General features: G+C 38.9%; 1 protein-coding gene across 1 annotated transcript in view; it reads right to left on the minus strand.

Moving 5' to 3' along the window:
• Window positions 1–17,507, minus strand: part of LOC122057745 (kinesin-like protein KIN-UC) — a 69,703-nt gene that overhangs the window by 26,392 nt on the left and 25,804 nt on the right. Inside the window, 4 exon segments of the mRNA XM_042619976.1 lie at window positions 6,992–7,117; window positions 9,174–9,326; window positions 16,327–16,461; window positions 16,677–16,889. Of these exon segments, the coding sequence (XP_042475910.1) occupies window positions 6,992–7,117; window positions 9,174–9,326; window positions 16,327–16,461; window positions 16,677–16,889 (627 nt within the window).

Consider the following 17,507-nt stretch of genomic DNA (forward strand, 5'->3'; position numbering starts at 1 on the left):
GGGTGGTGATCGAGATTATGGAATCTTATTCTACAATCATCAGACATATCATTCATAATTTATAATTAGGATAAGATTGGATTTTCTACTGTACTTAGTATCCTTTCATCCCTTGAGTAAATCGATTGCAAATTTTTTCCTGATGCTTTTCAACTGGACCAATTGTTCTGTATTTTCTCAATTATGCCCTCGATGCAACCTGATCAGCCCCTTTTCCTTTTTTTGTTAGTTGTTTTTCGAGGAACCGGGTCTACTCAGTTTGCAATTCAATTGTTTGGCTTCTCTCCTTGACCAATGGCATTGAAAACTTCGTCTCACTTTGATGCTGTCTACGTCAAGATGTGTTACTAGAACCATTTTCCATCATTGGAAATTAACTCATGTCTTGGATTTTTGCAGTTGGCGATCGATCACTGACAATACTTGCCTGACTAGCTAATTCAAAGCAACCGACTTCACTATTGTTTCACTACTAGTTATTGGTAGTCGACACCATAACTTATTTGTCTAAGCCTAATAAGAATATCCATAATGCTTAGACAATTTTAAATAGTTTTGTATTTTTACTATTAACTATTACGGTGTCATTTCTTAAAAAAATCATATACGTACTCTCCCTTGAATAAAGTAGACTAAATAATAGGAAGAGTCTACCATGATGGCTAGTGTGTTTGTTTGAGGAGGGCCCGTTTAATTTTGTTTCTTCCATGTTTTTGTGTCTAGAAATAGCAGAAACGACAAAAACCATTTCTGGAAAAGGTTGGGTAAGCAACCGGAGAGATTGAAGGTAGAAGACAGAAACGTTAATGGCGGTATTTCTCTGATGGAAGAGAGGCGCTCTGAAGGTGATGATATGGATAATGGTGATCGTGAGGCTTTGGATCGAGGACCCCCTCCTCAGGGGCCGGAGGTGAATGCACCTACTCGTTCTTATGCAAGGGCGGTAGGTCTCGCCTCATGGCCTGCAATTGATTCACTCCCAGAGCCGATTCAAGCAGGGAATATTACAAGGATCGTCATACCACAGAATGATTATGAAGCAAAGAGACAGAATTTCAGGTTTGCTCTAATAGGCCGTGTAAATTTTCGTCTTCTATCTTTGGATGATTTACGTCAAGAGGCAAGAGATAACTGGAAATTGAGTCAAGGGGTTGTGATGCACCCTCTGGGAAAAGGCTATGTCATTTTTCAATTTCGATGTGAGGGCGATAAGGCGGCTATTTGGAAAAGAACCCCTTTGCGTGTGCGTGGACAGTTAATTCGGCTTCAACACTGGAGACCGGATTTTAACATCCATGAGAAAAATTCCTTTACGAAACTCGTGTGGGTTCGTTTCCCAGACCTTCCCTTGGAATATTGGCATGATAATGTCCTTCTCTCCATTGCGAAGGCGGTGGGACGTCCAGTTACCCTGGATAATCATACTAGGCAAGGAATTTTGGGATATTTTGCCCGAGTGCTGGTTGAAGTTGATAGCTCGGAAGCTGCTACTCGGGTTGAGGAGGTTCAGGTAGAGAGATTCGAACCAGGTACTACTAAGATTTTTGGCTTTCGTCAGCGAGTAATATATGAAGATAATTGTGCAAAGTGTGGTTTCTGTAAGCGGATGGGTCATCAAGTAAATAATTGTCGACTCAAAAAGATGGAGGATGAAAAGCAAAGTGCTCGTGACAATGTAAAGGTACCAGGTGCGGTATACGAGGAAGACGGAGTTGACTCGGACAGGGGTGACTCGTTGGGTATCTCTGGATCTTCTTTGGAAAGAAAATTTTCAAATCTGCCTCTCCAAAATCAGATTTTGAACAATAAAGGCAAATTACCTATTGAAGAGGGAAACGGATCTGCTGGACAATCACAAAATAATATCTCTTCTCAACTTCCAAATTTAGAAGAAGGTGAGATTCAAATTAATTTGAATTTGGCTAATACAAATCTCCCTATTTTGGAAAATGTGGGATTAGCGCAGGAGAGAGTTGAATCAGAGAAGGAATCTAGTGATGACATGGAGGGGTCTAATTCTGGTTCTGAATCAGAATTAGAATCTGATTCAGACCAGGATTCTGGTTCAAAAGAGAGTGGACCATATCAGGTCCGATCTTCCCCAGTCTATGATACAGTGGATACTTCTCAGCAGGAAGTCTCTTTGGCGAGGGTGTCGCAGGGTCCTGTGAGAATGTCATCGCGCACAAAGAGAACGGGACTGATTCAGGGATCCAGTCGAGGCGGCCTGACGAGCAGGGGCGGTCGGATTTCTTCCTCTGGGCATGGTCCGGCCCCTACCTCTACAATTAGTAGAAGGGAGATTGCTGTGATGGGAGCTCAGGCAGTGGATAGAGCTGTTTTGCTAGGTGAGCAGGGTAAAACAGTGGGAGAAAAAAAGGGGAAGAAGAAAAAAGGAGGAGGTCAGACATCTATATTTGACAAGATCGCGGACTCAACAAGTTGATCATGCGTGTTCTTTTCTGGAATATTCGTGGTGTGAAGAAGGAGGTTGGTAAGAGATTTTTACAATCTCTTATTTCAGAGTATTCTCCAGATATTCTGTGTTTGGCTGAACCAATGGTTCAGGTGAGTAAATTCCCTGTTTTATTTTTTAATAAATTGGGATATTCGGCAGAGTTTATCCATAATATCCGCCATGAAAGGTTGTCTAACCTGTGGATAATTTGGAAACGTGGTCTGAGGCACCCTTCCATTGTCTCAATGTCGGATCAACAGCTCTCTATTGAGGTCGACTGGCAAGGGAAAAAACTGCTTTTGTCCTTTATTCATGCTAGTTGCTTTAAAATTGAGCGTAGAGATTTGTGGTCGGAATTGGCGGCTGTTTCAGCAGCTTCTCTCCCTCTGCTTGTTGTTGGCGATTTTAATGCGACGCTGTTCTCTAATGAGAAAAAAGGCCCGGGGAATTTTAATGTTGGATCGGCAGCAGAGTTCCAAGCAATGGTGGATTCTTGTATGCTTATTTCTACCCCTTCACAGGGTAAAAAGTATACTTGGTCAAATAATCGTAGAAGGGGTAATGTCATGGCTGTTTTGGATAGAAGCTTTCATAATGAGTTATGGATTGATGAATTCAAAAATATTTCTCAAAGAGTTATAAGCTGCACTGCATCTGATCACACTCCCATCTTGATCCATTCAAACGTGATCCAAAAGCCTAGCAACATTCCGTTTCGATTTCATAATTTTTGGATGGAAGATGATAGCTTTCAGTTGGTGGTGAAGCAAGCCTGGTCCCAACAGGTGGGTGGCTGCCCCATTTATATCTTGGCGCAGAAATTGAAGGTGGTTAAAGGGGTGCTAAAAGCTTGGGCAAAAGAAAGATTTCCTAATCTAAATGAGGAAGTAAAAAAAGCTACTTCAGACCTAAAAAGAGTGCAGGATATTATTGAGGTTTCAGGAATGTCGGATGCACTCTTTAATGAAGAAGCTGATGCAAAAACAGCCCTTTTAAATGCTAGTAAGATGCAAGAAAAACTGTGGTCTGAGAAGGCTAAATTACGTTGGTTGAAAGAAGGCGATCGGAACACAAAATTTTTCCATCTTTCAGTGAAGATTAGAAGATCAAGAAATCAGATTAGTATGTTACGTCGTGAAGATGGTTCTTGGATTTCTGATCAATTAGATTTGGCCAACTATATTGTGGACTTTTACAAGAATTTTCACTCTGAAAATCCTGTAGAACCACACTATGAGTTACTTGACCAGATTCCGACTCTCATTTCTAATGAAGACAATGCTTTCTTGGATGCTGTTCCCTCAAGGGAAGAAATAAAGATGGCGATATGGGATCTGGATGCGGACAGTTCTCCGGGACCTGACGGCTTTCCAGGTCAGTTTTTCAGAAGTTGTTGGGATATTGTGGAAAATGATTTCTGTAGGGCTGTTTTCTCTTTCCTTTTAGTAGGGAAAATTCCTAAGGGGGTAAATAATTGTTTCCTAACCCTTATCCCTAAAGCTGATGGTGCTTCTTCTTTGGATAATTTTCGTCCCATATGTATGGGAAACTTTTTCTGCAAAGTTTTGTCCAAAATTGCTGCTTCCAGATTATCTCTCTTTCTCCCAAGATTAATCTCAGAAGAACAAGGTGCCTTCCAGAGGGGTAAAATTATTTCAGAAAATATAAGCCTTGCTTCAGAGTTGGCAAACCTGATGCACTCATCTGTTCGAGGTGGAGGTATGGGTCTAAAGCTAGATGTGCAGAAAGCCTATGATTCTCTGTCTTGGGAATTCCTCTTTGCAACCTTGAAGAAATTTGGTTTCTCACCCAATTGGATCAACAAAATTCACCAGATGATGCTCTCAACAAGGATTTCAATTTTGCTAAATGGAGGTCCAGTGGGTTTTTTTGGTGTGGAGCGTGGTCTCAGGCAAGGAGACCCTATTTCCCCAATCCTTTTTATTCTGGCAGAGGAAGTTCTTTGTAGGGGGCTGAAGAACTTGATTCTGAAAAGGAAGATGAAAGCTCTCCCAGGCCCCAGAGGAGCAATTACTCCTTCCCATTTACTTTTTGCAGATGATATTTTCATCTTTATGAATGGGTCAGCTAGGTACGTGAAGCATCTTCATGAGTTTTTATCCAAGTATCAGTCTTTTTCAGGGCAGAAAATAAACTTGGAAAAAAGTAAAATATTTTTTGGGAAGATTGCCCCTCATAGAAGTCATTTTATTAGTGATTTTCTGGGCATTGCCGCGGCTGATCTTCCTACAAAATATTTGGGGGTGGAGATTTTTAAAGGCAGAGTGAAGAATAGTCATTTGCTTCCTCTTCTGGATAAGATAAAGGGTCGGTTGGCAGGGTGGAAGGGCAAAATTCTTTCTATGGCTGGGAGAATTGAATTGGTTAAGTCAGTTATTTCTGGTATTCCCATACACAATTTCTCTGTGTACTGGTGGCCGGATGGAACTATTAAGGTGGTGGAACGGTGGATGAGGAATTTTATTTGGTCAGGTGATATGGAAGTGGCAAAAAAGATTGTTATGAAATGGGAAGGGGTGTGCAAGCCTAAAAAGGAAGGGGGTCTGGGAATTAGAAGGATGAGAGAAGTGAATTTTGTTTGTTTATGTAAACTGGCTTGGCAAATCAAACATGAGGATTCTCTTCTGAGCAGATTCTTCAGGGAACGTTTTATCAAGGAAGATGGTTCGCTGCGAAGGGGATATAAGTCTTCATCTATATGGCCGGGCTTGAAAAGAGTTTGGAGTTTCGTCGCGAAGAACGAGCAATGGATTCTGGGAAATGGGGAAAAAATTGATTTTTGGTTAGATAGATGGATTGACAATCAATCTATCGCTGAGAAGACAAACTTGGACCCTGTTTTTTTCTTAGATGTAAAAGAAAAAGTTTCTGATTTCATATGCCAAGCCGCCTGGGACCTCCCTCATGTGGAGTCGGTTTTACTTGCTAAAATTTGGGAGAAAGCTAAACGTATTCACATCCAAGGTGTGAACGACCAATGTCTTTGGCGATTGACCTCTTCAGGTATCTTCTCTATTAAATCTGCCTGGGAAGAAAATAGAGAAAAAAATCAGAAAGTGAGTTGGTTTTCTCTTATATGGAACTCATCTAACCAACCAAGACAAGCTGTTTTTGCTTGGCGGTTAGTTCAAAATAGATTACCAACAGATGAAAATGTGTCTCGTCGTGGAGTGCAAATGGCTTCCCGGTGCAGTTTGTGTGGTAAAGATGAAGAATCAATGTCTCACTTATTTTATAACTGTGAATTTGCTCGTAGTTTGTGGAGAGCTTTCTGTGAAGGCTTCGATGTGCAATGGAAACCTTATATGGACATGCTTTCTTTTATTGCATGGTGGAAACAAACAGCAAAGAATCTCCATTTTAAAAAGGTGTGGATTACTGGTTTCTCTCTGGTTCCTAGTGTCATATGGCAGGAAAGGAATGCAAGAATTTTTGAGGGGGTCTCCAAATCATCTAGACACTGTTTTGCTATGATTAAAAGTGAAATCAGCCTCCAGATGACTGCTGCTACAGGGTCCCCTCTCTCATTTAGCTCCCTACTGTGTGCCAAACGATTGGGGATCTCTAGGGTGCGATACAAACCAAGAAAGGTAATGGAAATCTTTTGGTGTCCTCCCCAAAGGGGATGGGTGAAGCTAAACTCAGATGGTTGCTCTTTGGGAAATCCAGGAAAAGCAGGTGTGGGTGGAGTATTTCGGAATGAAAATTCAGAAATATTACAGTCTTTCAGAACTTTTCTTGGTGTCCACACAAATTTTGAAGCCGAGATGATAGCTGTTATTACTGGGCTGGAATTTGCAAGAGATATGGGTATTACTCATTTGTGGATTGAGTGTGACTCAGTAGCTGTAGTTTTACTTATATCTAAGGGAAGAATCCCTTGGGTTTGTCTTCAGAGGTGGATGAGTTTAACCTCCTATTTGAACTCTCTTACCTGGAAAATCACTCACTGTATGCGGGAAGCAAATCCTGTGGCTGATTTCTTGGCAAAAACAGCAGCAAAATTCGAAGTTTCTTCTCCTATCCAATCCTGGCCTGCGCTGATTGCTATAGAGTTGGAAGTGGATGGTCAATCCCGGCCTAGATACCGCTTCTTTTAATGTATTCTGTTTTTTATTTCCAATTTTTGTGATTTGGTTTCTGTTGTGAGTTCTTTCTCTGCTGATGGCAATGCCGAAGGTGGAGTAGAATTTTCCAGAATCCAAATGTGTTATTGTTTTTGTATACTCTTTTTCTCCTTCTTTTAATACAATGAATTTTTAGCGAAAAAAAAAGGAAAGATAGCAGATATTATCATTTTGTGTGCTCTGAAAACTGAGGATAATAGAGAGGTGGTAAAATTGATTAACTCTTGAAGATCGACCTGTCGGGTACCAATTATAAGTTTTCCACCTCATGAAATTTCATTGAAATGCTCCAAAAGAGTGCATCAGATGAAAATTGAAAAATTTTTTTTTTTTGGGGGCGGGGGGAGGAGAGAGAGAGAGAGAGAGAGAGAGTTCTCAGTCGGACCTTCTCTGATAGTAGTTCCTCATTTTCTGTTCTCAAAGATTGAAATTCATTTACTGTCTTCTCATGTAGTTTATACATTTCTTGCAACTTCATCCTAAGCTCGTCAATCTCCTTTTGCCCTTCAATCTGAAAGTATGTTTACTTTGGATAAATAAAGGATCATTGCAGATCAAAAGTTACCTCTAGAGAAACTACAGAAACATAAATACCAGGAAAGAAAAGATATTATCATACTGAAAATAGAAGAGGGATGGTAAAAAAATGACCAACTCCTGCAGGTTCAACTTTTGGTATCACTAGTAAGTTCTCCACCAGAATTAGAAAATTTCCACAAAATTTAGTATAATATTCTAAAATGATGCACCACAAAAGCATTTGGAAATGATGGTGGTGGGGGGGGGGGACATTTAATTGAGAACTCAAGGGAATGTTAAGACTTGCTTAATTGTTTACCCTAAGGTATAAAATAAAAAAATATGAAGAAATGTGAAAACAAGGGATGAGTAATGACTTGAATATACCTTGCCATGCAAGGTAGATAATAAAAGTCTTGCATCAGAGTTCCTCAATATAAGGTGTCACAAACCGGCTTGAAATTGCCATCTCTATGATGAGCTAGGTGATCATAGTGCTGCGTCACCACATAACTAAAATACTAGGTCTAGGTCGTCATGTTAAAAAATCAGGCTTATATTCATGGAACTATGGAAGTAGTGCTGACATTCAGAGAAATCATTGTATACTATGTATTAAACATACAATATCAAAGAAGTCTCATGGCCAATGATGATGAGGTTATGCATTTATATGACCATATCCTAAATTGTAATTATTTATGATGTTATGTTAATTTAATTTTTAAAACATTTTCTATTTTTGTAATTTATATACTAAACATGGCATAATTTCATTAAGTTAATACACATTAATAAATGAATGGCTACCAAACATGCATAAGTACTTTGCTTCACACACACACACATACACAAACATTTATTGGTATTTATATCAATAAAATATCATAGTGGTAAAGTTTTCCTGGACAGCATGTCCACTATGGAATCTATGGATGGTCCACCTATTGTACCACACAAAAGGGTAATGCAGCAGTTCTAACTGCTGGATATTGTAACTGGTCTGGATGGGCCACATGTCAAATTTCAAACTCGAATTTAATCTTAAAACCTCCCATGCATTGGTATTTTCACCTTGCATTTTCAGCCATCGATTTATGTTTAATAAGTTTCGATTTTTTACAGGGTTTTCAAAACTTTATATTGCCAACTCCATCTGTGCTGAAACTAAAGTCTTTCATGCAAAAAAAAATCATGGAACAAGGAAATGTAATTCTAGCCATTACGTACCTCAAAATATATCTGCTTATATATATATATATATATCTGCAATAATTCTTCGAAATATTAAAAAAATACTAAACTACAAAGAAGTATAGTTTGTTGCTTCTCTCAAATCAACAAACTAAAAACTATACTTAGAGAAATGTATGGGATCGGTTTTAGTTCAATTTAAATTCTCTAATGAAAGAATAACCAATTTCCAGACTCTTGTCACTGACTCACTGCTTGGATTTTTAACAGAGAAAGACAAAAAGATTTTGTTATTAACAAAACATTGCTCAAATCTTAAGACAATTTCATGAAATTACGGAATTTTTGTTTTCCCATGTTATTTTATCTCATCCTCCATATAAAAGGGAAACTTCAAAACTTCACCAGAACTTCAAACCCTGCATGTGTCTTCTTAAAAAATGCAAAAGTTGAAAAGAAATCTGAATGCAATCAGGAATTGATTACAACAATAAAGCCATAAAAAGCAAAAGATAACCAAGGTCAGGTTGTGAAGGAAAAAGATAATGCATGGAAAGTTCTGCATCCATCCGAACCATGAATACACCAACTTCCCTCCTAATGAAGGTTTTGTTTATCTCTTCATACCTTAAGGTATTTGGTGAGAGAGAATGAAATGTCCCTATAGAGGCCATGCAGCTTAAGAATAGGACAATTAAAATGACACATATTTGGTAATTAAGCTATATTTGAAATGCAAGGTGTACAAGAAAAATCAAGTATAATTGAAATTAAACAATAATATAAAGTTAACCTGAATTGAATTTAAACATAACATAAATTTAAACCTGAATTGTCTTCTGGTAATCACTTACGACTTTTTTTGTTGTATCCAATTGTTCATGAGCGCTTTCAGAACGGGCATGTTCATCTTCTAGTTGCCCCATCAACTCTGAAATTTTCTTCTCATACACATGAGTAGTGTCCATAAGTGCCTTTTGATACGTAAAATCTTCCACTTCATTTTTCTACCAACAACAACAAACTCCGTTATAAGCTCACAATCTTTTCATACATAGTTTTTAAGGCGGTAAGGCGACGGAGGCGTTTGAGGGTCTTTCGGAACGCCTTAGCGATAAGGCGGGTATAAAGCGTTGCCTTATTGACTAAAGCGTTCCTATGTAATTTTTTTATAAAATCAATCTATTTGGCTAAAATCCTAATTGAATCCTATTACTCATATGTTAAATAAATATTAAAAGTTCATATTCATACCAATGTAAGATATTCATCAAGAAAACAATCGATAAAGTGAATAAACTAAGTTCATCTTCATCAATCATCAATCATCAATCATCAATCATCAATATTCAATCATCAATCATCAATCATCATAACATATTAACATATAATATAAATACATAATTATGAAACAAAATTATAAATATAAAGAAAAGAAGACATAAAAAATGCAAGTATTTATTATACTTACCACTATGATGCCAAAATGAGTGCCTAAGCCCTAAGGTCATCCACTATATTTCTGCTCTTGTCAAAGAAGAATGAAGCTCACCACTGCCGAAGCAAACTCACTGCTGCCCGGAGCAAAATGGTCGCCTAGATCAGTGGTTCTTCCTTGTTCCTTGATTCCTTCTCAAAGCCCTTTCTTAAAATCCTTGACAAATCCAAACCCTGTTTGTGAATTGTGTTTTTGTATTGTTTGTTTTGGTTATTTTTGGTGGAGTAAAGTTGATCTCATACATCTCAAGTATTAACAAAATCATACACCTACCAATAAAAAATCTATATTTGGAATCTTCATCAAGTAATTTTAAAATGTGTTTAAAAAAAAAAAAGGAGCCACTTCACGTAAGGCGGAACACTGCCTTACCATCTCTAGACCGCGTCGCCTTACCAGCGCCTTAAAAACTATGTTTTCATATGTTGGAAACAAAGATAAATGTGAAAAATGAATCATCTACAAGAAGCTTATATGGATTGCTGGTTCTGTTGTGGGAGTAGTATCAGCAATGGAAAGGGGAAGTACAAAACAAAAAACTGCAGAAGATAGATATGAAGTCTATTTATCAAACAAATCAATTAATAAATAAATAGCAATGTCTGGATCATCTACAATGATAAAATATAAGAAAGAAATCTCGAGAAAAATGCAGAAAATATTATGAAGAGACCTTACTACTGGATTACTTATTGGCCTGTAGAAGACAAGGAAAGAGAAAAATTGATCTTTTAGAAGTTGAGGCAAAGTCTTCCACTCAGACTATCGATTAGAAATTAGGATGACTGACACAAGAAACCCTTTCTCCTTCCATATTAGCTCCACTACAGCTTCCTTTAATTCATAAAACTCCTTATGAAAGAGCTCAAAGGGGATAGAAACTTAAGAGTTCAACAAGTCAAGCATAGAAAGAAAATAGGACTTTGAGTGGTTTCTCAATTGCTCCAAACAAGACACATGACTCTATTACCCATTTAAATTCCTAGAGACCCACACAAGCTAAAAGGTGTTACAATCCCAGAAACATGTAATCAAAAGATTCAAAACAGAGAAAGAGAGGAAAGAAGAGAAGAAGAAAAGGGGAGAGAAGAGAGAGAGAGAGATGCGATCGAAAGAGACTCCCAAAAGAGAGGGGTGACCTGCGATCAGACCAGAATAGTATGATCAAAGGTCATGCCTCAAAACTTAAATTAAATGGTGCTGAAGAAAAGTACAAAAATACCCCCATAAAGAAGAAAAACCTAATCATAGAGATATGGGGCCGATATGACATAAATACCCCTATCGGCCCTGTCGCTGTTTAGGATTAGCGCCTAACGCTAAACTCAACACTCCCCCTCAAGCTAGAGCATACACATCACCCATGCTTAGCTTGGTACAACCATTACGAAAACTAGGAGCAAACAGAGACTTAGTGAACATGTCAGGCAATTGATTTGATGAAGGAACAAATAGGGTCTCAATCAGCTTTTTCAGAACAGCATCACGAATGAAGTGGCAGTCCACCTCGATGTGCTTGTTCCTCTCGTGGAAGACCGGATTGCTAGCAATGTACACCACAGCTTGGTTGTCACAATACATCTTCATAGGCTTAGTTACTGGAAACCCCAACTCCAAGAGTAAAGACCGTAGCCACATCAACTTAGCAGTGGTATGAGCTATAGCTCTATATTCTGCTTCTGCACTAGACCGGGCAATGGTAGTCTGCTTCTTACTACACCATGTAACCAAATTATCTCCAACAAACGTGCAATAACCCGTAGTGGACCTATGATCACTAGTAGAGCCGGCCCAATCAGCGTCAAAATAGCCAATTAGTTCCATATACCGATTAGGACGATAGATCAGCCCTTCTCTAGGAGCACCCTTTAGGTAGTGAAGAACATGAACAGCTGTGTCCCAATGTGCTTTCTGAGAAAACTGCATGAACTGACTAAGGACTCCAACAGCATAGGAGATGTCAGGACGAGTCACAATAAGATAAATCAGCTTGCCAATCAAACTCATAAACTGATGCACATCCTAGAGAGGTTCGCCATCATTAACCCCAAACTTTTGGTGAGGATCCATAAGGATATCAACAGGTCTGGATGCAAGCATACCAGTGTCAGATAAAATGTCCAACACATATTTCCTTTGAGACAGACTGATCCCCTTCTTGCATCGGATCACTTCAATCCCAAGAAAATAGTGAAGTTAGCCCAAGTCCTTGGTCTGAAAGTGTTACTATAGATAAGCCTTCACTTCAGAAATTCCTGCCTCATCATTACTAGTAAGAATAATATCATCAACATAAACTACCAATACCACCATTTTATCACCTCTGCGACGAACAACGACAAAATTATCAGAATAACACTGGAAAATCTACAAGTTACTATGGTAGTACTGAACTTGTCAAACCATGCCCGAGGGGACTGTTTAAGTCCATAGATAGCCTTGTAGAAGTGACACGCACGACCTTTATTCTCCCCCTGAGCAACATAACCAGGAGGTTGCTCCATATACACCTCTTCCTATAGGTCACCATATAAGAAGGCATTCTTGATGTCCAACTGAAATAAGGGCCAATCAAAGTTGACAGCAAGAGAAATAAGTAGACGAACAGAGTTCAATCTAGCAACCGGGGAGGTCTCAAAATAATCAACACCATATGTCTGAGTATACCCCTTGGCAACTAGACGGGCTTTCAACCGCTCAACAGAGCCATCAAAGTGATACTTAACAGTGTACACCTAGCGACACTTCACCAAATCCTTACCAGGAGGTAAATCTACCAGACTCCAAATACCACGACTCAAGAGAGCATCCACTTCTACATCCATGGCAGCTTTCCATCCTAGGATATGTAGGGCATCATTATAGGTGCGGGGAATAGGGTTAGTAGAAAATGACAGGGCAAGACCATGGATGGTCGAGGGAAGATGAGATAAGGAAACAAAGTTATCAATAGGATACACAACCATAGATTTTTGAGTGCAAGAGCGCGTACCTTTCCTTTGAGCAATTGGTAAGTCATCAGAGGAGAAGGAGGAGCTTCACCAGAGGAAGGCGGCAATGGAGGAAGTGAATCATCTGGAGTATTGGTATCTAAACTCAGCTGTCCAACCTTCTTCTTGCGCTAATAAACCTGCAAAGGAGGTGAGTCACTCTAGCACTAGGAACATCAGGAAAGGGAATGAGAGAATGAATGGGTGGAGGAGATGAAGAAGTCCACTCCATACTAGACAGAGACACCTGAGGAGGAAAAAATGATGTGCCTTAAAAAAAAGTCACATCGGCACTAACAAAGTTCCTATGAGTAATAGGATCATAGCACTTGTACCCTTTCTGAGTACGTGAATAACCCAAAAAAATGTACTCCGTAGACTGAGAAGATAATTTATCTACTTGTGCATGCAAATTATAGACAACACACACCCAAAGACTCGAGGAGGAACAGGAAAACTCGGCAAGGTAGGAAACATAATAGAAAAAGGAGACCTATCTGAGAGAACTGAAGAAGGCATGCGATTAATCAAGTGATATGCAGTCATGCATATGTATCATAATAGCTCGAGCTACCTTGAGGAGATGCCAGTTCTTGCGCTCTGCTACCCCATTTTGCTATGGGGTATAGGCACAACTAGTTTGGTGTATCATTCCACGGTTGGCACAAAAATCAGAAATATCATTTTGGGCATATTCTAAAGCATTATCAGATAAAAAAATCTTAATTAAAATGCCAAACTAAGTTTTTATTTTATTATAAAATTTCTGGAACACAGATAAAAATTCAGATCTGTCCTTTAACATGTACAACCATGCAAGCCGAGAATGATCATCCACAAAGGTCACAAAATAGCGAAAACCAAATCTATTACTAACTCTGCAAGGACCCCATACATCAGAATGGACTAAAGAAAATAAAGACACACTATGAGACACATAGCGAGATGGGAAGGACATATGGTGATGTTTTCCCAACTCACAGGCCTCACATTCTAACCTAAGCACAGACTTAAAACTAGGAAATAAAAGTTTCAACCTAGACAAAGACAAATGTCCTAAACGACAGTGCCATTGGAAAGGAGTCACATCCCCAACAGCAGTAGCATCAGAAGAAGCAGGAGAGCAACAGTTAAGATAATATAAACCATCTTTTTCACGCCCTCCACCAATTGTCTTCCTCATGTGAAGATCCTGAAAAACACAGTAAGAGGGAAAGAAGGTTACTGAGCAATTTAATGACCTATTTAATTGGCTCACAGAAAGAAGACTTAATGGAAATTGTGGTACATGTAACACAGAAGATAAATTCAGTGAGGATGTAGGTGAGACAGTACCCTGGCCTAGAAACGGTGTGGAAGCACCGTTGGCAAGAATAACAGATGTAGAATTGGTATTAGAAGAAAAGGTTTTAAAAAGTGATGATTTATCAGTCATATGGGCAGAAGCACCTGAATCAATGATCCAGGGGGTAGAAGTAGTGGTAAGAAGGGCTGAGGTACCTACATGAGCTAGGGTGGTAACGGATGTAAACCCTCCATTGGATGTATTAGAGGATGCCTCGAGAGTGTGCAAGCGTCGGAGCAACTGATTGATGTCATCACGCAGACTGGTAAACGAATCTCCTGAGGAAGTTATCGGCTTAGTATCAGTGGAAGACACTGTGTCAATACCATCGTCTGACACTGCATGATTGACTAACTGGGTGGCCCACTCTGGCTTGCCATGCTTTGCCCAGCAAGTCTCGACAGTATGGTTGGACTTCCCACAGTAAGTGCACTGACAAGATGCACGATTAGACGGCTGTCCACTAGAGCCTCGACCAGCCGACCCAAGACTGCGACCACGTCCACGGTTGGCAAGGAAGGCAGAATTGTCTTTGGAAGACTGATTAGGTTTAGTGGATGAAGTAATACGCTGCAGTCGTGAATAAGTGTCATTCAGAGTAGGAACAATATCGCCTGCAAGTAGATGGCCCTTCACTGCCTTCAAATCATTATTCAACCCAGTAAAAAATGTGAAAACAAAAAACCCATTGCATTGAGCCTTCAATTTGTCAATGTCTGTGGTCAAGGGCTGGAAAACATTGAGTTCTTCAACCATGACCCTGAAAGCACTATAGTACTCTGGAAGAGATCTATGAGACTGGCAAAACTGGAATAACTTCTCATAAATATCATAAACACGGATCATGTTCTTTTCCTAAGAGTATATTTCCTTCAAGTCATTCCATACTCCCTTTGCAGTAGTGTGGAATATGGCATTGATGACATCTGGTTCCATACTATTCCACAACCAGATCAAGATTAATGCATTGTCCTTCATCTAGTCATTATATCCATTATCAGACGACTGGGGAGAATCAGAGGTAGTATATTGAAGTTTATCCTTGGTCAGTAGATAAACCTTCACAGATTGAGCCAAAGTAGGTAGTTCAAACTTCCTTTGAGCTTGATAGAGGTAATCTAGACATTCACATTGTCTAAGGAAGATGTAGCAGTGGTAGTTTTGGTCTCAGCCATGAGGAAAAAAAAAATAGAAAATAAAGGATTGTTGATGTAGAGGCAAACAAACAATCACCTGTATGCAGATCTATATAATACCATAGAACGGGGGATTCTATTACAGAGCCATATTATCAAGACCTAATCTCTCCATAGTCATCACCAAACAAACAATCAACTGTAGAGTTTAAGGTTACAGACCATGGGGCAAAAATCGATGAGGTATAAAAAACCCTATCAAAAATCAGTCTTCGATTGTCAATTAATAAAATGAGTAAAGAGACATTATCTAACACACATGTGATTTAAGCCATAATAAATGCAGCAGTAGGCGGCTGCACACCAGAGAGGTTAGCGGAAGAATGAAGTCAACAGAGAGGAATGTATAAACCTTAGGCTTGATCATAGAGGCTCTGATACCATGTTACAATCCCAGAAACCTGTAATCAAAACAGAGAAAGAGAGGAAAGAAGAGAAGAGAAGAAGAAAAGGGGAGAGAAGAGAGAGAGAGAGGTGCGATCGAAAGAGACTCCCAAAAGAGAGGAGTGACCTGCGATCAGACCAGAATAGTATGATAGCAGGTTATGCCTCAAAACTTATATTAAATGATGCTGAAGAAAAGTACAAAAATACCCTCATAAAGAAGAAAAACCTAATCACAGAGATATGGGGCCGATAGGACATAAATGCCCCTATTGGCCCTGTCGCTGCTTATGATTAGCGCCTAGCGCTAAACTCAACAAAAGGAATACACTTTTCCAGTTATTTTACCTTCACTAGTTTAGCTGCTTAGCCTAAGATATATTCTAATATACCACAATTAACAAAATAGAAAGTTGCTCCACTAAAAATTGCATACTAAAAATCGCTCTTATAGTTTATAAACTAAAAATTTCAAGTCATTGAAATTTGAATGCATGAATGGCATAACGCAAATATGCAATTAAGACAGAACAGGTAGCATCATTTTAAGATAGAGAAAACTCTACCAAAAAAGGAAAAAAGATAGAGAAAAACCTTGCACTGATTTAAACTCATTTCCAGGCGAGCAGCTTTAGCAGACATTAAATCATTACGTTCTTTCTGAAGCTTCAATTCTTCCAACAAACTTCTGATCTCTGATTCCAAAAGAGTATTCTCATCTTTTAACAACTGCAAGCAAGATCTAGTTTTTAAATGATAAATATTTGTAGCAAATGGTGCAGGTGAAATGAAAGATCTTAATCAAACAATATAATAGACTACTAATAACAATATTAAGTACAAAATGATTATTTTTTAACATAGTAAAAAACTAGGCACTACGTGTCATTACTTCAAAACTTGGCAGTACAGTTCATTTTCCAAAATGAGAAGATAAAAATTACCTCAGACCTTGCAGTTATAGTCTTTTCTGCTTCAGCAAAGGAGTTTTGACACTCGTTGAGATTTTTTTCCATTTCCTTCTTGTCATCATTTCGTAACTTTTGAAGCTTCTCAATTTCTGCTGTGAGATAGTCAACCTGATTCTCAAGTTTCCGACATAAACTTTCATAATCGACTTCCTCTTTGAGTTTCACCATATTTACGACTTTCATTGCCTGCAACAAATATTAACTAAATATAAGTCTTTCACAAAAAGAGAAGGCTGATAGTCAGACAAATTATTTGGTGAAGTGATTGCATTTTGGATTGAAATAGAAAAGTTGAAAATAAAGATTATGACATTCATGCTGACATGATTTATAGCCATTTAAGTAATGGTGCAACATTTTCAAAAATGAATGTGGAATCAAAACAACTAAAGGAGAGCATAGCTAGCTTTCTCTTGACATCAAAAGAGATGGAGTCCCAAACTTGCAGGATAGATCTAGAAATCTACAATTGGGGGACCATTTCCTAAGATTACGCTCCATCCAATATGGTTAATAGTGGCCCCCAAAGCCAAGATTTATCTACCACATCACAGGAAGATTTACAGGCAAAGGACAAATCCAGCCAGATCCATTCCCTTGCGAATGGAAGAATTCTTCGACTTCTTGGCCAACATTGTGCCAAGAGCCCTTTCCAAATAGAAGAGGAAAAAGGGAAAGCGAAAAAGAGATGGTCCACATCCTCTAAGGAATTCCAACAGAGGCAGCAAGGAGGGACTGGAATCTGACGGTGAATGAAAAAAGACTTCTTTGGAAGGTAGTTGGAGAGGGTCCGCCAGACAATGA

Source organism: Macadamia integrifolia, chromosome 12, assembly GCF_013358625.1.
Source record: "Macadamia integrifolia cultivar HAES 741 chromosome 12, SCU_Mint_v3, whole genome shotgun sequence".
Classification (NCBI taxonomy): domain Eukaryota; kingdom Viridiplantae; phylum Streptophyta; class Magnoliopsida; order Proteales; family Proteaceae; genus Macadamia; species Macadamia integrifolia.